The sequence below is a fragment of the Zonotrichia albicollis genome, chromosome 10 (assembly GCF_047830755.1).
Source record: "Zonotrichia albicollis isolate bZonAlb1 chromosome 10, bZonAlb1.hap1, whole genome shotgun sequence".
Taxonomy (NCBI): Eukaryota; Metazoa; Chordata; class Aves; order Passeriformes; family Passerellidae; genus Zonotrichia; species Zonotrichia albicollis.
The window spans coordinates 29794222-29820941 of record NC_133828.1 but is presented as its reverse complement, the minus strand read 5'-3'; the positions used below and the strand labels follow the sequence as shown (position 1 = coordinate 29820941).

Genomic DNA, 26720 nt, shown 5'->3' with positions numbered 1-26720 from the left:
TGCAAATACTATGAATTATTCAGATTAAATATAGAGCCTTCAAATGACTCTATAAAATGTTCTAAACAGCTGTGCCTTGTAATTGGAACTGCCTGGCAAACTGGGAAGTATTGAATGCAGTCTGAATTGGACTTGATATCTGAATAAAATGAGTATAACAGCAACCATATTCAAGAACCTACTGGTTTTCTGCTAAATTTCTCTTCAGGACTTTTCTTCTTTACAGCTGCAGTAATCCTGTGTGAAACAAATCATGTAGGTCTGTGTTTGAAGTATAAGGATTGCAGGTTCTTTCATGTGCACAGCTCACATAGCATGAATAAGGTAAATGATGAGAACAGGTTTGGAGTGGAATCAGTGACTTTCTACTATTTATGTTTACTTCAGCCTCTAGAATAAAGCAATTTTTCCTTTTCAGCTCTAGTTTTAATTTTTAAAAGCTAGAAAGAATTCATAGTGGAAACTGACTTGTAAACAACTGTATTTGTGGCTATTTATCAAGGGCCTGTCTACCTAATTCAGAAAAAATATATTTTACCTTCAGAGGCTTGGATACCTTGTTTATATGAAAACTCATATATATACTCATATACTCAAACAGTATATATACTGTTTGAGTATATGAGTATATATATGAGTTTATATATACAGTATATATACTCAAACTCATATATATACTCATATATAAACTCATATACTCAAACAGGTATTTGAAAACTCATGTTTCATTGTCTGAAGTGGTATGTTTGAGTATCTGAAGTGTGAGAACACTATCTAAATGAGAAAAGAACACAAAGTGCTCAGTAGTTTTTGAAAACCAGATCCTCTAAAACACTTGAAAGCGGGAAGCAAAACTTTGAGGATGTTCATTCTTGTCATAGGAACCTAGCTTAATTCAAATTGTGTCCTAGTGTTGGCTCTTACACACCACATTCCATGCTTGCAGTATAGTTACATATATTTTTATTCACATACTTTGTTAGTTTCACCTTGATACCTCAGGACAAGCCCTTTCACCTTGAACTACTGAAGATGTGTTACAACAGAGCCTATCCTGTAGCCTCTTAAGGCTCTTCTCTCTGACTGAAGTGTAGTGGGGCAAATACCTGCCCAGTGAATGCTTGGGGTAACGCTTGTAACATGGATTGTGTTTGCAGACAAGGCAGAATGGAACATGTTCTCTTTCTAGAGAAGAGAAGGCTTGGGAGAATCTCATCACCGTATACAAATACCTGAAGGGATGGCATCTTCCAAAGAAGACTGAGCCAAACTGCTTTAGTGGTGCCCAAGGACAGAATGAGAAGCACCAGGCACAAACTGAAACATAGGGAGTTCTGTCTGAGGAAAAGGAAGCACTTTTTTACCATGGGGTGACCAAGCACTGGCAGTGGTGGCCCAAGGACACTGTAGAGCCTTCAGATGGCTTTTAGTTATTCAAAAGCCATCTGGACAAAGTCCTGGGCTACGGGATGTAGGTAGGCCTGTGGGAACAGGGAAATGAGATAAGTAGGCCACCAAAGTTCCCCTCCAACCCCAAGCATTCTGTGATTCTGTTAGAGTACAAGGGCAGGTTTGCAGTACTCTGCACCCTTTCTAGTGACTGACTCTGATATTACCTGTTATAAGCACAAGCCAGCCAGCAATCTGATGCTGATGTATTTTTAAAAGGGTTTTTTGACACTCAGAACATCCTAGGACATTTTCTCCCAGGTCATCAAAACACATGGTTGCTCTATCATAAAGCTTTCAGGTTAGACATTATTTCAGCAATTCAGTGTAAATGTCACACTCTGCTGGAGACATATTCCCATTCTTTGGCAAGAACACTGTGTAAGGCAAAGAAATTAACAACATGAAAAACAATGAAGGAAAAATGTTGGCAGCAACTACACTTATTTTTAATTTTTTTTTATCCCCACAACTGCTGCCTACAAGCCAAAGTAGATGGTGAACAGTTTGGAAGATGTGTACTATGATTGCCTGAGGAAACAAACAGACCTCAGGGCAGATTAATAATGAAATAGCTAATACACCACTTGAGAAAGAGGTACCTTCTGTTATTTTATTCAACTGATTTTCCTGAAATGTCCCTTATTTCAAATACTTCCAAAAGCTTCAGACAACAGACCTGTGGGCAGGGTGTGAACAACACATTGCATCATTTTATTACTTACAGTACCAACAAAGGGCCAATCTATCTGCCCAGATTTCCAGAACTTAGAGGATTTTCAATAGAATAAATAAAATAAAGGTGAGGAAATTGAAAGTGACCTTAATATATTGATATTTATGTGAGACTGATACCATGCTTTTTTGGGAATTACTTAGGTTCTCATTGAAATATTTAGGTATCTTAAACCTATTAGCATCTCAGATAAGAGCTTAATTTTTCTCTCTTTCACCACAAGATTACAATTATTTCCATGGTGTTGTATCAATATAACAAATTGAGAGTTAAATTTCATTATTTCAACTGAATTGTATTCCTTATTTGTAAGATAACCATATTTCTGAGACTACTGTTGTGTGCAGCAAATGCACATAGGACCATATAATCAACATCTAATTAGGCCCACTTCATGTTATATTTGCTTAATTTTAACTTTCTTACAGCTATAATTTTTTCCTTTAGCCATTATAGCAGTTGAATTTTAATTACATTACCAACAAAAAGCTCATTAACATCACGTAATTGGCAGCGTTTCCAAAAAAACCTGAACTAATTGAGTATTTTCTGAAGAGTTCCCATCAAAGTATAATTTAACCATTACAAACAGCTTGGCAACTACATTTGCATAAAGATGTATCTAAGGAATGTTCTCATGTGTGGAAAATCAGATTTGATATTGCCATTAACAAACGAAGGAAGCTGTTACATAGCAAATCACTTCCACATTTTAATTATTTTGGCCAAACCCCATGTTTTTGTCAAGAAAGTCAAATGAAACCCCTTGCTTTTCCACAAAGAAGCAGCAACTGGTCTCTGACTGAGAGTTATGAGGCAGCTTGCTTTGTGGGAAGGCAACACAATCTATTTTAGGTTATTTTGCACTCGCAACAGCTAATAGCAGAGATTGTGTCAGAAAGACCATGGTTCTTATGCAGTGGACTAATTAAACACATGACCAAGCAATTGTTTAATCTACAAAGGATCTCTTGCCAATTATCTTGTTAATATTCTTATATTGTGACAGGACTGATTTAATTACTAATGAAAATAATACAAGTATTCCAATCATTTTTAGCTTCCACCATTTTTTAAAGACTCCCTAAAATTGTTGCACTAGAAACAAAGCAAAGAAATCTTGCACAATCCTTTGATCCCTCCCCTCCAGTCTGAGATGAATGACACTGAGATCAGTTTGAATGCTGAGGTGATGATTAGAAATTAAAACAGCTCAATATGGCTCACATACTTTGAATACAGGTGAAAAACCCACTGATATATGATAGTTATTATGAGTGTCCTGCTTTCATGTTTAAACCTGAACACAGAGTTTTGCAGAATCAAGGTTTCAAATAAGAGTTGAATAAAATTTGAACACATTCAATACTGTCAATAGGTACCCAAACTTCAGGGTTAAATATTGTGTGTTCCTATCTCTTCTTGGATTCTTTACAAAAGGATGGAAATCAATTTTGAGAAACTGGTTATTGTTAGAATGCTAATTAGGTATGTGCACTGCTTCCTTTGTCCTTTCCCATTTTACAGTTCAAGTTAACAAATGCAACCATATTAATCTGACAGTGTGCATTTGCAATGAACCACCACTCTTAGACTGCAGAATGTAAGTTTAAGCAAGTTTGCAATAGATGCACAAGACCCTTTACATTCTGATTTTATTTTTTTTGTCAAAAGATATCAAATGCGTCAAAACATTTGTTACCGTAACATTTGCTAATATACAACATCAAAAGTGGATGTAAACATGAAGTTTAAAATTTCAAAGTTCCTGTGATCAATTCACCTGAACACCATACAACTTGGGCACTGCTGTCTTTTCATTCTCCCAAAGATGTCTCAGATGCCTTAGCATGCTCTGGGTAGCCTATTTATTCTGACAAAGAAAAGCATTGCTTGAGGAAGTGGGTCATATGTGTGTAGAGATGTTTGCTGGAAAGGCCTGGAATTCCATGGTTCTGATCAGTATACCACTGAAAGAAAAAGCAAAAACAAAACATAAACCCCTTATATCATGTTTTCAATTCTGCAAGAGTCAAACAATACAAAAAATGTATTTTATTGCTACACATAAGAAAGTGGATGGGTCAAGAAAAATGAGGAACCTGATAATTTTCTTTTTCATCAGTTCCCAATATTTTCTTATTCTTGCTGAAAAAAAAAGTTTCTAAGCCTTCTGTTATTTAGGAGCAAGCATTACTGCCTCAGTACTTAGAGGCCAGTTGTATCAAGTCAGGTCCAAGAGCCTTGAGATGCTGTTAGGGATGAAATCCCCTTGGCCTGCTGCATGGCCTGGGTAATAAGGGTAAGACTCTTGCTTAGGAATAAGTACTGAGCTCTAAGCAACAAAATTTTGGCTAAATGTTGTTTGAGTTCTATGCAAAATGAACCTTGTGAGTGATGATGTGGAAATAAAACACACATATGAATTATGCTAACTCAGAAATATCTGCCATTCCACTGTAGCTGAACCAGAATGACTACATCTGCACACAGTATTCCAGATACTTAAGATATAACCCAGATTTGCTAAAGATCAGCAAAGGAGGCAGAATATGTGTAACACACAAAAGGGCCTATAAACCCCTGTTATCCCTTTTTGGGGACTTCATGGCCCTGTGAAACCAGACTCGGGCAGGAGATCAGTATGTTTGATAGCAGGAAAACACTTTGGTTATTAGCCCTGAGGAAAAAGGTTTGGAAGCAGAGGTTAGCATACAAATCAGATCTACATTTCCCCTGTTTATTTATCCTTTATATCCTGCAACCTCTTTCCTATGTGTTTCCCTCTCTGCCTGTGCCTGCTATCCCATGCAAGTTTTTCAGAGAACATTTTTTTTCCTGATTCTGGATATATATTTGGATACCTTACACCCTTTTTGCTTGTTTCACTTCTTGTCTGTGGCAGACAGGTCCAATTCAACATAGACTCTCCCACAATTAGTGACAATTTGGCCCCAGAACTCGGCTCTTTCACCTTCCTCTTTTACCTGGTATCAAAAACACTCATAAGGAGGCTGAATTCTTATTCTTCTCCCTGGCTCATTTTAAAAGCCTCCAAGTTATTCTTGACAAGAAGAAAATCCTGCTAGCATGCAAAGGGCAAGGAAAAAAAAAAAAAGAGCAGAAAAATCATTTGGGGAAGAAATTGAGAAGTTGTTTATGAAGGATAACAAATGCACTAGCAATTGCCAAATTTTGAAGCATGTTCAGTTGAACAGGGTAGTTAAAAACACTGCCAAATGTCAGATAAGCTTATTGATAAAGTTATGAACCACTTTTCAAAATGAAAAATAGTCTAATATTTACCATTGCCTGGAAATCCACCTGTGCATTAACCAGAGCTTTTGCAATTTGTGCTGAGTTCTGAAAATGTACATTATCTAAAAAGAAAAAAAAAAAGAGATTGTCTGTTGAAACGTGTTAATACCACAAAGCATAAAGTTATAGTGCATTTAGCTGTGTCCACTAATTATCAAGTGATACAGTTGACATTACTAAGAACGAGTAAGCATCTTATGATAGGTCATATGGAAATCTACCAAAGATCTAAGTCCTGACCCAATCAAAGATAGATGCTTAATGTTTTTCAAACAAAGTGATTCTGGCTCTGTGTTTGTTCTGCCATTTGCAAACCTCACCATCTGCTGTTCCATGGATGAGAAGATACTCTACATTTTGGAAATTCTTTGCTCTTGCCATCACTGTTGAATTCTGTTGAGAGGAAAAAAGAACAGTTCAGCAACTTTAATTTAAACAACTTATTGATAGTGCTGAAAGGCTTTCATTACCTAGTAGAAAAACAATCAAACGGTTGAACTGACATGACAGCAGTGACTTCATATCAATCTGAGAACAGAAACCATGTACAAGGCTGTATATGTCTATATATATAGATATATACATATCAGTCTCTACAGCGGGATCTGAATGATCTGGATCAATGACCCAAAGCCAGTTGTCTCAGGTTCAACAAGGCAAAGTGCCATGTCCTGCTCTTGGGTCACAACCACCCCTATGCAGCTCTGGGGGCCATGTGGAAGGGTGGCTGGAAAGATCTCTGGTAGAAAAGGACCTGTGGGTATTGGTTGAAAACAGCTGAACATGAGCCAATGCATCCCCAGGTGGCCAAGAAGGCCAGAGCCATCCTCACCTGTACCAAAAGTAGTGTGGCTAGCAGGACCAGAGAAGTGATCATCCCCCTTACTGGACACTGGTGAGGGCGCACCCCAATCCTGTGCTAAGTTTTGGGCCCAAGACAGACACTGAGGTGCTGGAGTGTATCCTGAGAAGGGCAATGGAGCTGGGGAGGGTCTGGAGAGTGATTCTTCTGAGGAATGGCTGAGGGTGTTCAGCCTGGAGAAAAGAAGGGTCAGGAGGGACCTTAACATTTTCTATGACTCCCTGAAGGTATTTTTTAGCCAGGTGGGGGTTGGCCTCTTGTCCCAGGCAACAGTCAACCAGACAAGAGGAAATGACCTCAAATTATGCCAGAGGAGGTTTAGACTGGATATGAGGAAAAAATTCTTCATGGAAAGGGTTGTCAGGCATGGGAACAAGCTGCTCAGGGCAGTGGTTCAGTCACCATCTAGGAAGGTATTTTAAAGATGTGTAGATGTGGCACTTGGGGACATGGTTTTGTGGTGCACTTTGCAGTGTAAGGTTAATGCCTGGACCTGATGATCTCAGAAGTCTTTTCAAAATAAATTATTCTGTGCATCTGTGATCTGTGACTTTGGCTTCAGGACAGGAATACCTATAAATAAACACTGTTTTTTTCTTACATCATTTGCACGTGTTCTGAAAAGCACCAGCAGAAGAAAAAATATTAATCTGCACCATATTGACGATATCTGTCCATAGAAGGTGCCTGTGCAAGCTTGGCTTGCAGCAGGTAGCTTTCTGTGCTGTCACAAATGTCTCTACACAATCAGAAACAGATTTGATATTTAGTGTCTTTTCTATGGGCCAATTCAGACAAAGAACAGCACTAGTCATGTCATTCCCAGAATGCTCTAATTCCTGGCGACCCAGACAGCTCCACCAGGGCTGTTTGGTGTTGAGTGTTTCTGTTCTTCGAGTTGGGATGGAAATACGTACCAGAACACAATCCAAATCTTTAACAGAAGTGTTTCCACTAAGATCTTGGATGTTAACTCAGGCCTCTCTGTATCCAGGGCTGGTGTGTGCTGCTAGAGGAAACTAGACTTCCTATCAATGTGAAAAAAGAATGGCAACCTGTTCTAGGTAGGGGAAGCTGCTCTGATCATTTAGTACGCTTATGATCTTATTATCAGAGAATTAAATTTGGATGAAGCAGTTTGCATATCTCAGCTAACAGTACCAAGCAAAACCTTACTAACATCAACAGTTTAATCCCTCTCACGTCAGTTCTTTTCTAGGTTAATGGTTAGCACTGGCAGAACAGTATGATTTGTCCAAGTAAGAAAATAAGGACTTCCGTTTAGCTTTTTCAGGATTTATAAATTAAAAACCTACAATTAAAACCTACAATTAATTATGGAGATAAGAATTTCATGGCAGTAGCTTTGCTACAAAAGGACTGTACCATGAGAGCTGGTGGGCCACTTTCTTTCATCACAGTTCCACTTACTCATAGAAGTGTTATTCAAATTTAAGGCAGAACAGCACAGAAACGGAATTCTCACCTTATAGTGCTCAAGATTATCGGACTTTATAGGAAGACCCATAAATCGTTCTGTGTAGATTGATGCTGAAATTAAAGAAGAAAAAAGCTACAGGTAAAGAAAGTGCAGATATTTTGTGGCTTCAGTGACACATAGGAAATTAAATGATGTTTAACTGCGTCTGTTCTTGGCTTCCTCATAACACATCAAATTTTCACATATTTTAAAAGTCAGCTATGAAGGCTAATTATTTACTACTCTCCAAACCATCTTTGCAGAGATAGTGGTTTTATACTCATCTAGGTTTTGGGGATAAAGGCAGTTAATTTATATGACTTTATGCTGTTGGTTTGAACTCCAGAATGCAGCTGAATAAGGCAATGAGCCAATATGGGTGCATGGTGGAAAGATGACACAGACTAATTATGACACCTTAAAAAGAGGAGCTGAGGATTTGTATGTGTATTTACAGTAAATATGGATATGCATGTTGCTATTTTCCTATTGAATGCATATATGCAGCAACTAGATAGAGCAGGAAAAGATGCAGGCATGAATGAAAAGGTGGCCCATTGCTTTCCACGTCTCTGTTCAATTTCTTTTTCTAACCGCAATAAAGAGTGGTAACAGATTTGACAAAATAAATGTGAATAACTGAACAGTATCCATCACCAAGAAATCAGTGGAAACATCTCTCTTTGAGCTGCCTTGATATTTGTACTTTAACTAGGAGCTGTTATGAAAATTTATGGAAAACTGACACAGCAGCTGCTACTACCAGAAGATTACTTTCTTTATGACCTTGCCTTGAAGGAGGAACTGACACATATTGAGCAGTCAAGCTGCAGAATTACAAGGACTTTATTTATTTAAGGAAGTCAGAGCCTTCTGACAAAGAAGAGTTGTCATCTTTTCCTCTCAAAAGACAGGTGATGGCCATTGTAATCATTAAGGAATTGGGATTGTCTATCTTGTTCAGTTTGATACACTGTATCAGAAAAACTTCGCTAAAAAATAGAAATGAGAATCCTCCCAGGAAAAGAAAATGAATCAATATACTCATGTTCCCATAGTTTATTATGTATCATTTACATGTGCTACCTCTGAGAGCTAAAGACATGTACTATGTCTCCCACATCAGCCAAGCAAGGCTTCTGAAGAGAATTTGTAATATAAGTACCAAAAAAATTTAAGTAGCCTATCTTTTATCAAAATCCTTTATCATTCCATGAAAACAGAAAATGTGCAATATCTGTTGTCAACACAGTGTCAAACAACCATATTGGGCTTAAGTTTTCAATAAAATAGACTCTTTCTGAATGGCTGGCATTTCTACAGTATTCTGAGCCAATTTTTCCACCCTCTTCTACCAGTATAGCTACAACAAGTCCACAAAGGTCAGCAGAATTGCATTATAATGACTAAGTGGAAGATTCAGCTTGTCAATTATTGAGGAAGGAAAAGCAGATGAATTTAAATAAATTTTAATAAAACAGTCACAGATATAATGCTTTTAACTATACATTGTCCCTGAATGGAATCTTCCTTTCCATCTTATAACTGTTCAGCTCTGACTCAAAATAGAGGAGGGTGGGACAGCTTCTGATGAAAGATTATGGCCCAGAATCTCATCTGTGCATCTAAAAGAGGGTTGGACAGAATTTAGAAGCTCTAGGGGCCAGTACATCCTGTGACATACTGATACTGCTTGGAGCCTCAAGGAGGTAACATCCTGCAGTTTTACCCCTAACACAGTTCACCCTAATGCTAACTTGATGTGTTTGCCAAAACTTATGACTCATGACTTCCTTTTGTGTCCTTCCTTCCTTAGTGGAGGTACACTTGCCTGTTTGGATTTTACAGTGTGTTTTCAGCAAGATCCTTTAATTGCCATCTGAAAATTCAGCTGATGTAGAGATTGCAATGGTGAAGGTCTAATCTGCTTAAACTTAAAAACGTTGTTTGAATTTTGATACTCGGACAAATTTTTATAACACGTCTTTTATTAAGGGACTTCTGCGAAAGCAGTGCTTTATGCCTGCATTCTAGAAATAATTTTGTGATCATGAGTAAAAATGCCTTAAAAAAATCTTGATGCCAGCGAAAACACGAAGACTATGCTTCCTGTGTCATACAAATATTTTCCCCTTTGTTTGCAAAACACCATAAATACAAGGAATGTCTGTGCTAGCAGTCAGGGAAGGAATCTTTCCCATTTAACCAAAAATTTTTCTCATAACCAAGACTTTTCAGAAAACGACCATATGCTAAGTAAATGTGTTCAAAGTGCTACATTTTACTCATTGAAAATATTCATGCCATGATTTTTTTTTACACTAAGGTTTCTTAACACCATGCCAAAAGCTTAACAGGTCGGCAAGTATGAGTATATGCCTGCTTTATTCACACAGGAAGGCCTTGGGAATATACACCCAGTGATGTTTCCTCTCAACAGTTTGGAGCCTAATTCCATAAATATAAATAAGAATATGTGTTGTACATATTGTACAACAATACAGGCATGGCTGAGAAACATTTAGAGGGAAAAGTATTAAATTAAAAAATATTATATTGAACACAATAGTCTTTCACTTTTTCCACAGCTTTTTGGAAACAACTTTGCAGGCATCAGAAATACTGATTTCTGACACAGGTCATCTGTGGTTTCAGAAGTTGAAATGTACTATGATTCTGTTGCTGGCAGATAAATCAGTTCATCTGTTTCCGAATTCATTGATAATGCTTTAATAGGACTTTAAGGCAGATCACTCCTTAATAGCAGTTTATTGAGAGGGCTTTATGCACTTACTGTTTTAGAAGTGCATATGGAATTATCCAGACATACCTTCTTTGTGACAAAATCAGTTCCAAACTGCCAGTTGCACTCAGTTATTTTCAGCAAGAAAAACATTAAACTTAAGGTCTTAAAAGTTTTAAATCTAGGTAATTTGAATGTCTTTATGTTTCAAATTGCCAGTCTCCTGCAATGATTTAATTTAAGAAGTCATTAAATGCTACATCTTGCTTTCCAAGTCAGTATTTATGACAAGTTTCCATACCGTAATATTCCCAGCTGGAAACAGGAGCCACAGCCATTCCACATTTAAATACTCCACTGCCAGATCCAAGTGCCAAAGAAGTTACATAGCCACCATAGGACTAGGAGGAAATCACAGACGGTTTAAAATTACTGGTGAAGTATCATTCTGTTTTCTGAATCAAACTCATATAAACTAATTCCAAATGAACTAATTTTGCTTTGCATGCATGGAGGACAAAATAACAAAAGGTTGAGGGTTTTTTGAAATTAATTTATTGATATCAAATGGATCTGATGTCATTTCTTGTGAGACAGATTAGACAAATTAATAAAATAATTTCTCTTTTTTTGCTGCTTCTTCAATGTTTATCACAAGTGGTTTTCATTACCACTTATAGTCACAGAGAAATTGAATTTTGTAGCGTCCTTCACAGTAATCTAATGCAGCCTATAGCTCAAAACAGGGCTAACTTCAGACAGAAATGACACTGATTGCAGTCTCATCCATAGTGCACATCCTCTCCACTCCATCTGCTTTAACAGTGATCAATTTTGTCATATTTTTTTTCCCTAAAACCAAACAGAAACTTTCCTTCTGGTGGCTTGTTTTCATTGCCTCTAATCCTTTCAAGGTGCACCTCCAAGAAAAGTTAGAGGTTTTTTTCCCTCCCTTAACAAACTACCTAGGTTTTGCTAAAGATCAGCATGCTGAACTGACCCAGTCATCAGTACTAATATACTCATTACTTCAGGATGGAGCAATTCCTCCCTATGGCTGCCTGCCACTGTCCCTGGTATTTTCTGGCCTGATTCTTCAAACTGGGACCCAGAAAGGAAGAATAAGTTCCCGGCCATAAGAAGGATAAAGCAGTAAGTAAACCTGGATATAAGAATAGATCTGGGAAACTGAATGGGGCTAGTTGCTGAGAAAGGAAAATAATGTAAATAAAAAGCCTTTGGTTTGGCTCTCCACAGGATGTGGAACTGAGGCTGGAAAAACTCATATAAGGTCTTTGCAAAATAATGGGTTTCTGTTTACTTTGGAATGGAGGAAGGGATAAAAATATGGTGTGTCACGAAAAATTCTGAAGATTACTTTAGTAGTATATGAAAAACTAACGGAAATAAGCAGAATTTTTTTTTTTTTTTTTTTTTTTTGTACAGAAGTTAACTCAGTCCATCCTCTTGATTTTCCAGCTTGAAATGATAGTAAGGGTAGTGGTAGAAACACTACTTAGTAGAATTTTTCCAACTCATCTGATTTGCTCATTTGATCTTTCAAAAAATCTGTCCACAAGGCTAAAAAGTAAGGGATTAGAATTGGGCAGATGTTGGGAATTTATATATGTTCAGTGTAACAGGCTGAGAGAGTTCACAAGCCAAATTACTTCAATAGTTATTTAAGAGCTTTTGCCATCTTGAAGAGTTTCTTGAGTCTGAAAGCACGAGTTCATGCACACTCACAAATCTGCAGCCTACAAATAAGGAAACAGCTTTCAACTCCTTTTAAAGCTTACAGACTAGGAAATGGTATAATAAATTGGAAATAAATTGGGGAAAAAAGGTTGATAGGTTTGGCAGTAGTGCCTCTATTTTAATATTATATCCCCTACTGGAATACAATGCGTCCAACCTCTTAGTTGGTTCTGGAAACACTGTGGTAAAAGAAAATATGATGTGACTTAAAAAAGAAAATATTTTCTTGAGACCCTAAATTACCTAATGTCACTTTAGAATTATTCACTTCTAAGCATCTGTGTCATTCAATTTCACCATGATACCCATTTTATTCTGGTGTTACAGTAGTAACTCTACCAAAGTAACTTAAATATTGGTTTGGTAGAAGCTTCATAGAAAGATTTTTAGCAACTCTGCTCATGTGCTGTCTAAGATGAGGCAATGTATCTGGCTATTAAAGGTGCTGGGAGAATTACAAAGAGAAATACATGATAAAAGCAAACATGAAAAATAGACTGGCTAATAATTTGGAATGACTCCCATACTGCCCAATTTTTCCATGTCTTGGTGAAGCTGTCAATGTTGTAAAGCCCTCAGATCCAGATTCCTCCCAGATGACCATTGTAAAGCCAGCCAACTATACAGTGAGTCAGGATGATGCAGGGGTCACATTTTCTGATGAGAGATAGTCATAGGACTTTTCTCACTATGTTAAATTCAGATCAGAAAGGACAATACTTGAATTTTGGCAGTAAGTCCCTAAGTTAAAACTAAAGCCAAATAAAATGTCTTCATTTGGCTTGACTTCCAGTCCAAACAATGTATTAGACATGAGCTTTTCAAAATTCCCTCTTCAGCTGCCAAAGATTCATTTTTGGGGACTCGAACTGTTGCAATTGCATGTATATAAGTGCCAGCAGGAACCACCCCTTTGGCAATACCATCATACATTTGCAGAAGAAATTTTATATATACTTAAGACAGAACCAGGAATAGTAATAATAATAATAATAATAGTAAAAAAATTATATTGCAAGATTATTTAAAGATAGATCTAAAAACTCCAAATACTTACCCAGCCCCATATTGCTATTCGTTTCTCATCAATAAAACCCATTTCTATAAATTTTCTGTGGAAAATAAAATCACAGAAATAAATGCATTATTACAAAAAATTGCTAGTACAATAACAAATTAGCAAAAAATAGTTTTTCTTGCACTTTTTTTTCCACACATCCCACCAATCTGAGCAAACTGACAATCAACATAGCATGTCTGATTTCTATGAAGAATCAACTATTCAATCAATAGGGGTTGAAAGGGAAGAGGAAGAATTTTTCCTGAACGAAAATACTGAAATCAATACTTTCATAATAATAATTTTTATTCCACTGGATGAGGATAATTTTCTTTGCTTTAATGCCAGTAGTGCAGGATTACCATTAACATTCAGACTTTATCGTGCAAGATACACAACATACTGATGTCACAGTGAGTTAATACCTTCATTTCTTAACAGGAACAGTATTGACTTCTGAGGAGATTAGGGATTCCCTGCAGAAATAAGTGGGTTTTTTTATGGGTCTGAAAACTAAAAAGCTCTTATGGCTACTTTAATAAAAAATAATAATGAAGGAATCATCTACTAATGCTCCGAGTAGGTAATAAGTTTGAAATGTATAAAAGATGCAAAACTTCTTATGCTCTCATGAGTCAAACAGGTCAAAGAGAACCATAAATATTATGTATCCTACAAATACCCTGAATCAGAATGTGGAGACTGTATTTCTAAGGAAATATTAGCAGCGGCAAAGAAAAGAGGATGAGGCAAAAGGATTGAGAGTGACAGATAAACACAGTAGGTTCGATACACATCAGAAACACAGTAGACTTATTTACCAGGACAAGGGCAAGTGATTGACAACACCCAAAACGTGGGATACTATCTGGGTGGGACAGAGTTAGAAAAGCCAAAAAATTATTTAATTTTGTTATATTATTGTGCAATCCCTGGGGCTCCACCTACAGTAAAAGCACCTCCAAGAACTTCCCACTAGAGTATAGAGGCTCTCTAAAAGTCATGCATCTTAATCCATGTGTTAGATCAGGAAGATGGAACGCACCACATTTAACTGAATAAAAATTTAGTCTAGGTGCTGACAGAAAACTGGGAAGTGTGAAGTCTGAGGTCATTTTTTGATGGCCTGTCTCAGCAGATTTTGCAACTGCAGAATCAGTTTAGGTTCCCTCTGATATTCCATGTCTGAGTAATGATTCAGAATAATATAGAAACATTCTTCTTATATTTTGAAGTATACCACTCTTCCTAAAATTTTCAAGATAGAAAATAAAAAAATAGAATAATAGAAAAACTTGACATGATATACTGTTCTGTTTCATTTACCACTGAAAAGGATAATGGTGCATTTATACTTATAACATTGAGGAAGAAATGAATTATCATAAAGCAGAAAGAGGAAGGAACAGATATCCTTCCCACACACACTTGTAAGTACAGGCAGCGCTCTCAAACAAGCAGAGAAAGCTGTGAAAACCTGGGTTGCTACATCCAATTTTCAGCTAAGATACTCGAGTATCTTCGTGGAGTCTGGAGGAAATAGGGTATTTACTGTTGCACCTGGAAATCTATCCATCCATCCATCTATCCATCCATCTATCTCTAATATTGCTGAAATCTATCCAATCTATCTCTGATGGACCAAATTCCATACCAAAGGCTAGGCCAAATTCCTGCCTTGCAGTCATCTCTGTGGGGTTCAAACTAACCCTTCAAATGCTCACTTTAGCAGTGCAAATGCATCTGTAAAATTAACAAGGCAATCTCTCTTTGCAATACTCATCTTTCACTTTCTCCCAAAAATCTCTGCATAGGGAATCAGTTTCCCCTGGAATACTTTCAAGTGTTTTCACGCAAAGGAGCAGCTGTTGGGGAACACTTACCAAGGGACGTCAGGTACTTTCTGTGCTTAACTATCCTACAACAGCACAGAATACAAGTTGGTGACTAATTGAGCTGCAGAACATTTGTGTCAGTTTCAGTTTCGCTTCAGAATTCTCATTTGACCTTCAGCTAATCAGTGAGGTAAATCCCTATGGATCTCTGGCTAATCTCTATGGTCACCGAGACAGGCTTGCCCTACAGGAAATAACTTCAGAAAAATGGATAATTGGCTTAACTTTCACCACTGACAATTGTATTTCTTTAGGCTTAGGAGTGAAGCCTCTGATGATTCTCTCATGCAATGCAAGTGGTGAGGTCCAAATGTGGACTGAGTGGTATAAGGACTTAATATACCAGACAAAACCTCACTGACATCAAGCAAATACTAATATTTTATTTTTACAAGTGTTTTTGGCTTATATCCTGGAGACCTCCAGTCTTCAGAAGAAAGGCTGAGAATTCAATATTTCTTTCACCATACTACTTCTTGGTATGCAAATACAACAGCTATACAGGGAGACAATCTACTTACTTAACTGCTGAGATTTGGTCCTCAACTTCATAGACTCCAAGTCTTCGATATACTGCATGCAAAATCTTGTCACCTTGATAAGCTGTCCCTCTGCCATCCACCAGAGCAACAATAATTCCCTCTTTGCTTGCAAGATAGGTTATCCAGCTAATGCTAAAGGTTGCCTTTACAGTCTGAGTGCAAGGTCCTCCATACCTGAGGGTGAAAATTCACACGTTTTCAAATCACAAATTTATAAATGGTTATTGGACACTGGACAATAGCTATTGGCACTGACAACATTTCCTCCACATGTATTTTGCTACATGGTTCAGAGAGCTCAGTAGACAAACAGTTCTATTACTATTTTCAAGTAGTTATGAGATTTTGCTATCTAACATCCATTTTAATCATTTAGGTCTTATTCGTAAGGGAAATACTTAGTTTCAGCTCAGACTAAATGGTGCAGTTTCAGCTGCTTGTCCTAAGGGGAATCCTTGGAAAAGCCATCCCTGAAAGATTCAATTCGTTGCTCTCTCCAAATTCCTTAGGAGTAACATCCTTTTTTGGTGCTTTTCTGCTTTTTTGCATTTGATTTCCACATGCAGTCAGTAATGCCAAAAAAAAGCAAGATTAAGAAGTACAGCTCCTTACACTTTTTGGCTATCCCCAGACCTTATTTGTTTCAGTAGGGAATATCATGTGCTGTTGAAAGGGAGGGTAGAACGCGCCCCACATAGCTGAGCAAATGGAGACACTCCTCATGAGAATGGCCTAATGCAAATTACACATTTGATCTCAAGGACAGGACTTTTCTACTCTAAACTTCAAACATACTTAGCATTCTCGGGCATTTGGGTCATCACTGGTTATAAAATAAAAAATGATGTAATTGTTTATTACACCCACTCAGCTCTCCTTTCTCCATATTTTTTCTTTTTTCACCATTGCAATTTTTATTGCTTTTCTGCCTGCAATAAATTATGTCAAGTGCTCTTAACAGCAAGTCCACACAGCTTAGTTTTCTTTTCATCTTGAAAAATTAAGCAGGCTCTTGTATTTTTTCACACTAGCAAAGATGAAATCAATACTACTTCAGACTACCTCCTGATAAACAGAAGAAGCAACAGAGCTAAGATCTACAAGGAATAACCCACATGATTTTAGCCTTTCTCTTTCTCTGAGAAAGTAATCCTTACCATGCTAAGATTAACATTAAAATCCTCATCGATCTCCATTGGGATGAATTTCTATTCCAGAAATACATTGAAAAAAACCACAAAAAATGAAACAGAACTAAGTAGTCTTGCTTTTACTTTATAAAATGCTGCAAATGTCCCAGGTTTGTTAAATTAGAAAAAGTATTTTTTCTAATGAAACAAGATTCAAAGAAAGGAAGAGTTACATACACCTGAATAAGCAGAGGGTACTTCTTGGATCTATCAAACTGTGGAGGTAGAAGCATTTTGTACCACAAAGCTAGAAAAGACAAATTAAAATTAGATTCTTAATGGTTGAAATGATTCCTCTAGGCACAATCCAGAGTCTGGGGTAACAGTATATGAACATGAATCAGCACACAGTAGACAACGCACAAACTGTGAATCACAGAACTGATGCAATTAACTGTTTATATTGAGCTGTTGAAGAACAGCTTTGAAGAAACCCACACTTTAATTTAGCTATGCTAAATTACTACTTCACAAAAATGTCTAGGTTCTCAGTTTTTCCAGGTGCCTAGAAAGGTATAACCATTTTAAGATTATCAGATATTAGTTTTTGAAACTTTATACTGATTTATTACCATGGGATACTGTTGGTAAGTCACTACTGAAAAGAATAGTGCAAGCAAGTCAATATAATGCATAACACATGAACAGCATCTTACATTTCCCATTTTATATATACCACCATATTATATTGTTTTTTACATGATATTGAAACTCTTTACCAGTAGTATTAAAGATTTTTTAAAAACGTGCGCTGTGAAACAAATGTATTTTAACTACTATTTTACTGAGAGATAACCTGAGGCATAGACAAACCAGCTGTTATTGAACAGGGCAGAACCAGGCCTCTTCCCGGTCCGACAGGCCAACAACCTTGTTCTACAGAAAGACAATATTTACTATAATAAAATTCAGGCAACATATTAAAATGGTAAGAATAAAAAGTACAATAAAGACGTGTAATTCTTACTTATACCATCCACTTCAAGCTTATTAATTTCTTCTTTTGGCAGTCTGATATCTTGCAAAGCAGACTGCAATTCCCAATTGTCTTCCAATACTTTGAGCTCTAAGTAAAAGAAATGCCTGAATTATTAACTGATTTATTGTTAATTTCTCTTCAGTAATTAAGATTCTTTTACTTTGTGTTATTAGAACAGAAAGGAAATCTGTGAATTTTACAAGCAGAGTAATGAAATCCACTCAGACACTTCTAATTGGGCTTGATCACATAGCTAAATGAAAGAAAAGCACTGGCATTGCAGTGCACAAATACTCGTTAGATTTTTATAGGATGTACATTTTGCAATGCAAATCATTTCACATGTTGCCTCTGAGTGTTAGAGTCCCGCATGTTAAGAGGAAACAGCTTTCTCCTGCAGATCCCTCATCCCAGTTTTGTAAAATGGGGGAGCTAGAAATGCAAAATTCATAGCTCTGTGCAAAACACAGTCCTGTGTCTCCGGTATCTCCTCTCTTGCCCACCAGACTAACATCAGTTTAACCTCCGAGACCCTTGGGCAGTGTGGTCAAGCACATGGTCCTCAGGGAGCATCTTGGTTCTGGGTAATGCAGGAAATTCAATTTCTCAAGGGGTTATGGCAAAGCTTCACTTAACCACTGTACATTCCTACACAAAGACACCAGACTTACTATCTCACTATCCTTATTACTGCTCACTTGGTAAACATTTTTTTCCTTTTTACTTGCTTTAGACCAAATTCAGTTACATAATTTAAAAATTACTGTTTAAAATTTAATTAACTTACAGGACAGATTGCAGAACTGTATATTATTAATAATTTGGTTCTTGTTTTTTTATGTGTTTTCCCATGAGTACTGTGGGATGAAGAATATTGAAAACATAAGGGAAATCTGTGACTTTTACCTTCACTTTCAGAATGAAAGAACCTTTTAAAATGGCAGGAGATTTTTCTTTTTTCCTTTACCTTTCCCTTCCACTTGTTTCTGGAAATGTTCAAAAAAGTACGAGAAGTATTCTTCTCTCAACATATATTGAGCTAGGTAGTGCTTAGGACATGCCAGAAATATAATACTGAAATTCGTTCTTTCAAAGTACTCTTGACAAGTTTTGCAGATTCAAGTGGGTTTTTTTATGGCTGAAAGATCATCCTGCTTTTGGATGCTCATGCAAACTCAGCTGAACCCTTTTCCAGCCTTCCCCTCAAAACTCCTGAAACTTTCCCATTACCACAACTGAATTGTAGGCATCGTGGAAGGAACTTCCAAACTGATCTATGTCAGTTTAACTGTCTCCTACTAAAATTCATGGGTGATATAGTTTCAAAATGCTGCCAACTGCAATGAAAATGGATTTACTAAAAATAGTTTTGCACCACAGAAGAGATTATGAAAGCAAGGAACTGAAGGAAAATTAATTCTAAAAACGTAATGAAGAATTTAAAGAGAAGCCTGAATTTGTTTTTGTTCCTGAGAATAACATCACAGAAGAGAGAGGCATGATGAAACCTCCATCCTTCAACCTCCAGTGGTGAAAATCCATTACAAGAAACTGTTCTCTGCTGCAGAGAGTTTAAGAAACACATAACTGCAGTTGGGCACTTTGTTGTATTTCAAGCAATGCATAGTTTGATAAGATAGTAGGGGCCCTTTACATAAAAGGTAACTGAATCAGAAAAAACAGAGAGGTATAAAAATGGATTAAATTAAAAAAAAAAAAACCAACAAACATGCATGCATTGTGTTTAAACCTTTAAATCTATTTAAACCTTCTGCAAAAGAAATACCAGCACACAGTGTTTCTATACTATAAGTGCAATTCATATGTTAACCTATCTTTTCCATTTGCAAAAATTTTTAAGTGGTTATAAAATAAGATTTTCCAACTGCTACTGGAGTCTAAATAATATGATGTTGCAATTCACTGACTTCTACATGAATCACCACAGATTAAGTTTAACAATATTGTAGCATTTGTTTTCCTTATGTTTTTGCGTGTCTTTTGGTCTGACAACACAGTTAACAGTGGGTTATCCACGCCGGCTGAACTGAGAAAGAGAGGATTCACTGCAGAACAATTTATATTTTCATAGTTAGAAAGTTCCTGCTTGGCTTGGTTGCAAACAGTCTTCACTAACAGGCTACTTAAAGAATAAGAGCTCTGAATATTTCTTGCTGAAGATCACACTTTGTATCAATAATTACACCTTGTCTGAAGCAGTTATTTGAACTGATCATCTGAAAGAGCTTCTGCTCTTCTCTGACATCTCTACTGTTGGCTGAAGAAGTCATTGATCCAAATTCTAATTAGTACAGCATAACAGGTCAAAGTGTAAACTAAATAGTACGCTATTGTCTTTTGTTTAAGGTAGTGTTGCCTTGTGAAAAAGAAAGTCTTGTGTTCATCCAAACGTGAAAAGGAATATTCTGGAAATCACAATAATGCTTTCTACAAAGTTTCACTCAAAATTTGGTAGACAAACTGCTGCCCATGTTACTTTTATCTATATTGTGTAAACAGGAAAAACAGCAGGATGCTATGAAAGTGCTGGACGCAGGAATTGAGATAAATGCATCAGTGCGTTCATTCCCAGCTGGGTTGTACTCATGAACACATCTAGAAAGACACTAGTTATTTTAATACCAAACAAGATGAAAGGTTTCTTGATCACAATCCTAAATATTGTACTAGAAGACCTTTATCTGTAAAGGAGGTAAAGGAGTAAACCAATTGCTCAGAAATAGGCATGACGCTTGCAGTACCTCTATCACCACGGTTCTCAAAAAGAGTAGAAATGGGAATCCCAGGACCTGTTGAAAGAATGATAAAAAGTCACTTTACAGTTTGAAGCTGGAATTTGGTGATGCAGTGTGTGTTACATTAACATTGATAACTGACAGGAGTTAAAAAGCTCAAAGCTGATGCAAAAATCTGAATCTTCTCTGCTGTATAAGTCACTATCCCTGCTACAATACATAAGGTTCTGTGTGTACAAAGACTTGGCATTGCTCAGCAAACGTAATAGAAGCAACTTTAAATCTACTAACGCTTCCTCCCTAGAGACGGAGTGACATCTAGTTAATACCTGAGATGTGATTACATAAGGTGAACGCAAAACTAACAATGTGAAACATTCTTCTGAGAACATGTCGCATTGGATTTGTGAAGGTGAGTGCCTTTCACATGGTGATGACCTTACTGACTATTTTGTGCAAGAATGATTGAAAGGTGTTGTTATTTGCTACATTTGGTTCTCTCCTCCACAAAAGTTCTAAGGAACTTTTCAGCTGATCAGTCGGTGCAGAATCACAAGAATAGTAAACTTTATAAGAAGTACACAAAAGGAAAACCTTGGATCCTTTTCCTCTTTTTTTTAGATTGCGATGTCACTGTTTTTTGAGTACAGCAGTGGATGAAACCTCAGATCACTGAAATCACCTAATTTATTACAAAAGAGCTAAGACTTCCTTTAATACTTGTGTCTTGCAAGTGGATTCAATGATCACATATTTTGAACTGAATTTTTCTCAGATCATTTATTAAAAATGTCCTCAGGTGCTAAACAGCCAACATTTATGGCTGACACAGGTCTTTATTTTAACTGGGAAACAAAGTAAAGTAGTTTCTCACAGCTAACTTTGATCACATAAACTGGGAAACAGTATATGTTTCTAAATCCTGCTCTGGCTGATGTGAGAAAAAACATGGCTTTCATGAGCTGGATTAAAATCTGTTTTGTGACATGAAGGACATTCACAAATTCATTTTAAATTCTCAAAATCTCAAGCTTTTTTTTAAAAAAGTAAAAAAAAAAACCTGAATATATCTGTATTTACTGAAACATCACAACATTTTTGAACATGGGAAGTCTCTTTCTGGAAATCTTTTCTGGTTATTGTGAAATTTCTGAGTCATACAAAAATCATTTGGGATAAGCAGCATAAACTACAGTGCTGATAAATTCAAAAGAACACTGATTATATGTTTAGTTCCATGCCATACATACCATAACAGATCAAAGCATAATACTTTGAATGTTCACTGAATCTTGCTGTATAATACTGACATCTCTCTTTCCTTAAATTGCAGGTAATGCATTGTTTTCTCATAGGTTTACTTCCAATGCTGATTCTAAGAGAAAAATCAAACAAAGCAATCATTATTTTGCTAAAATTAACTTTATATTTGTCTGTTTCATATTCTTGGATGCAGGCCCTGTACTTTCAGAACAATTAATTTAAAAATAAATGCTTTGGTTTTTTTATCAATTTTCCCCCAAGCATATATTTAAATGTTAGACGGCATTTCTCTCCATTGTCAGATAATATCTGAGGTTAAGTTTTAGTTAAAATAGCTTGTGAAATTACACATTAAACATCTTGAAATGAAATAGTTTTATTGACAAGTCCAGAGACATCTTCTATTAACCTACTATCACTAAGATAATGTTGATAAAACTTACTTGTAAATATTCCTTCTTCCAGGATAGCCTTCAAATTCATTGCTTGAATAAAAACTGCAAATTCATTTACATGTTAATAAATAATCCATAAAGTGATGACCTATGAATCAGCATCAAGATGAAAAGCTGTCTTGGAAGTTAATTAAGACTTTTTGAGATTTCTGCATGCAATGGAAGAATAGTTAAACTTATACACCTTTCATCTTAATAAATTTTTGCTTAGACTATGATTAAGTGACACATAAGCCATATAAATAGGACTTCAATCTTCATTCTCATGAGCTAATCTCTCCAATTATCTAAGCTGCCTCTATCTATACAGTAAGCTGATTGAGAGATCATAAAAAGACAAGTAACTGCAAGTTGTGTGAGGGTTAGCCACATGATTAAGTGTTTTTAAATAAGCCTCTCTAAGATGGGTGATGTAAATAAATAGCAAAATTGAGGGCCATTTGCAAAGAATCCTTCATAAGTAAATAATTTTTACAAACCTATGCAGTACCTGAGCATACAAATTTGTTGTGGATGCATTCAGATAAAAAACTAATTACACCTAATTATAATCTGACAAGTTAAAAAATGGTGTTCAAATTATTAAGTGTTGCTTTTACTGACAACACTCCCAACCTTTTTACTCCATGACACTTACATTGCATCATTTGTTACTCTGAAAATGTATATTGCCTCCCATTCTCCACTTGTAACTTGGATTGCATTCTCCTGTGTAGGGAGACATTTAAGTTACTGAACATTGTAGAACTCCTTCAGGACAGTAGATCAATGTAGAACACTTGGCTTGACTTACCACAGAGCCATTGATGTAATGGATATGCTTATAACCATTTTTGTCACTAAAAATTTTGTAGTATGAACTGCTGTCTGATGTAAAATACGGTGCAGAAACAAAGAACTGAAACAATGGAAGAAAAACAGTAGATGAGACATAAGACTGTCCAAACTGTTCAGCAGATTATACCTCGCATTACTAAAAGTAACAAGACCATTTAATCAGTTCAAACAGGACAAATTACTTTGCACAGGTTTGTACCTGTGATATTCAATCTTCCCGTGATCACATGTTACAATTAGTTTCATTTAGTATTTCTTAAACCTATAATATAGATACCTCAAGAACACCACAAATATGAACTCTTCACTTGCAAGTGGAATAATTTGTATATTCTCAATTACCTTTCTTTAGTTATTTAAAAACAGGAAGAAATTATTTTTAACAAGTAACTTTCTGAATAATGCTGATGTTCATGAAAGGTGCCAGCATGAGGATCCTGTGAACCTCAGTTTGTCTGCTTCACTGAGCAAGCACAGCATCAAAGAAATGGATATCTGAAGTTTCCCATACTATTCCACTAATTTTAAAGAACAGATTATTCCAGATAAGATCTTTCAACTTTTACTTCCTTTCAAAGAATCACATCTTTACTAAAATTGTCAGTCAAGGTTGAATTACTGCAACTCTGAGTTTTATTTTCAAAACATAAAGATATGAAGATATAGGAATGACTTGCAACATTCCTGACTGAGTATACCTTTTGAATAATATTAACTCAAGCTCAACTAGGACTTGTGACCACAAGTTAAATTCCCCTGGAGACTGTATCTGTGATTCCCAATACTTGAAAGCCTATAAAGGCAAAATCTGGGATTTATGCATGTGTGCAAATTCTTTATCTCTAATAAAAACCTGTCATCAGAACGTCAAGTGAAGTGTCAAAAAAAAAAAAAAAAAAGGACCAAGTAAAATAACTAATTCTTGTAAATATATGATCTTCTCATTAAAACACCTCTTAAGGGACAGCACACTGAAAATTGAATCTCATTGTTAAATCCACTACAGGACATTTAGGCAGTGTGAGGTTCACACATTTAATTCTGTTAACTTCCCCTGCCTAAAAGTAAATATAAGCAACACTACATATTCACTGTTGGAATACAGTCTGTATGACTGTAAATACTGATCTCATGATCTTACAATTTCCTTGCAGGTTTGTTTTTACTGCAAGTTGCTGAAGGTATATGGTTATCCAGGGTTACTGGGCAGAGAAAATATCTTTTGCTAAGAGGTAACTCCAAAGAAGTATCACCTGCCATTCTAAGGAGCATATCTTACCTTGAAGGTTCCCCCTTAGCTGAAGATGTGCAGCACCTGGCACTAAAACTGTTCTGAGTGGACACCTTTATTCTTAAGAGTCTAGATAGCCCATTTTATCCCTTGCTCTAATGCCACCAGAGGAATTTTACATCTATTCTTAGGCTCCAGAATGCTTCTAAGGATTACACTGCACTGTAAATCTACCTCTTTTCATTAATTTCCTCCCTTCATTAAATTCTGTCTCAACCAACTTTCCTGTCTAGTCAGTTGGTCAGGACAGAAATAGGTTTTTAAATTTAGAAAGCAGATAGCCAGATACTTTGTCTAGCACAGCATTAAAAGCTTCAGTCCTACAGTGCAACAAGTCTGAGCAGTAGTGCTGTACGTCTCAGAAGGCTGCTTCATGTTTCAAAACACTGATGGCAAGATGCAGGAAGCTGTAGCTTGTAGCTGAATTCAGCTTGTTGCTGAATTAAAATAGAGTACAAGAAGAAAACCTACTCCGCCCGCCCATCCTGTTTGACTCTCTTCAATGTGCTGTTGATTCTGAAAAACAAAAGCAACATTACACTCTTTAAGAAGATTGAGTTTAAGGAGATTTAAAAACTTCAAATAAATCAGTAGCTGCCTGTAAAAGGGAATTTTAGAATATTTGCTATGAAGGTTCAGGCAGTTGGAGGCTGTCTAACTAAATAATTTTGCTGTATTAAGGTCATTATGTTAATTAAACTATTGTTTTTAACAGCTGACATCAGACCTAAACAAAATTTAAAGCAATTATGCAACTTTTTCACTGAAAACAAGAATGAACAACTACTTAATCTCATTAATTTTTTGGCAAAAATCCAAGTAAAATAGTATCAGGAATATTAATACTAAAATTTGGTTTAGATTTTCAGCTTGTTTGTATTTTCTTTGATTTCAGAGTTGAGATGTTGATTTAGAGCAGTGGTGATGTGACTATTAGGCATTCTGAGACTATGAATATAAATTTAGAACATCTTAACTCCTTGTTCTTAGAGCTGATTTGGAAACAGACTTATACCGAGCATGAATGATGCAGCTATAAGTGCTTTTATATTTGTACTTATGTTTTGCTTGTAAAGTTTCTAGGGATATATTTAAAAAAATCTGCATTCAATCAATGTATTTCTTTTTTTATCTTGCAAACTTTTCTTTATACTCTTCATTCAATATAGCATTTCTTCACAGTTTGAAACAAATTTAACAAATTTGTTTTTTAAGGAATATGATTCGTATTTCTTACCCTCAACATAACTTCACTACTATTTAAAATCTCCCTTCTAATTTGTTCCCCACAAAGTAACTTGAGGAAAAGTTGCAGGTCCTTGCCCCTTAGAAGACTAGCACTTTGCAAGGGCTCCACTGAGCTACTAACTGAAAAGATAGATTTTATTTCTTTTTAAGGTGATAAAAATGGGATGTATTGTTTTATATCTGCATCCTTACATTATTTTGCTTTCTTTGAACTAAAACTCAGATCTTGATGACATAGTACATTAGGGATATACTTAAATTGTCTCATTTGAGTAGCCCCTATTTCACAAAGACATGCCTACCTTTTACTCATATGAATAGTTCCACTGCTCATATTGGTTTCTGTGGTCTAGTCACATGAGAAAGATTTGAACATGTGAACATTTCTGATGAATCCATATTTTGGGAACATCTTGTAGATTATATTTTGTTATTATTTTCAGATACATAAAACATGTACAAGTTTATTGTACATTAGAGACTCAATGCAATCTGAATTCAACAAGAGAACTATTTTTGCCAGAGGAAATGTTCAGAGATATACTTTCTGATGGCAAATAGAGCTAATGCAGCAGTCCCATCTGTTCACACTCCTTCGATTGGCCATTTGTGCAAACTTTAATGTGATAAAAGCATTGTATCACTGTTTAAATATAGAATTATAGAAACGTCAGTAGTGACTCCATAAATAAGGTTTCATGGAGAAATGCAATTAAAGAAGGATCATGAACAAAGTCCTGAAAGATGTTAATTGGTCTGGTCTGGTCTGGTTCCAGCAAAGCAATTAAGCACATGCTTAATTTTAAACACATAAACAGATCTACTGAAGTAAATAAAACCGGCTATGTGCTAAAAGTT

General features: G+C 36.1%; 1 protein-coding gene across 2 annotated transcripts in view; it reads right to left on the bottom strand.

Annotated features, from left to right (window-relative positions):
- Positions 1-840: 840 nt before the first annotated feature.
- The window catches only part of FAP (fibroblast activation protein alpha), a 40321-nt gene continuing 14441 nt past the window's right edge, over positions 841-26720 (bottom strand). The window contains exons 12-26 of one of the 2 annotated variants that reach the window (XM_014265762.3): positions 25086-25130; positions 23280-23384; positions 23124-23194; positions 22475-22528; positions 22019-22143; positions 20775-20822; positions 18001-18099; positions 17211-17280; positions 15823-16017; positions 13404-13458; positions 10890-10989; positions 7852-7916; positions 5824-5896; positions 5492-5565; positions 841-4155 (exon numbers count right to left, since the gene is read on the bottom strand). In XM_014265762.3, coding sequence (XP_014121237.2) covers positions 4054-4155; positions 5492-5565; positions 5824-5896; positions 7852-7916; positions 10890-10989; positions 13404-13458; positions 15823-16017; positions 17211-17280; positions 18001-18099; positions 20775-20822; positions 22019-22143; positions 22475-22528; positions 23124-23194; positions 23280-23384; positions 25086-25130 — 1281 coding nt within the window. In that variant the 3' untranslated portion in view covers positions 841-4053. The remainder of the gene's footprint in view (positions 4156-5491; positions 5566-5823; positions 5897-7851; positions 7917-10889; positions 10990-13403; positions 13459-15822; positions 16018-17210; positions 17281-18000; positions 18100-20774; positions 20823-22018; positions 22144-22474; positions 22529-23123; positions 23195-23279; positions 23385-25085; positions 25131-26720) is intronic. The other variant, XM_005485255.4, reaches the window with a different exon arrangement.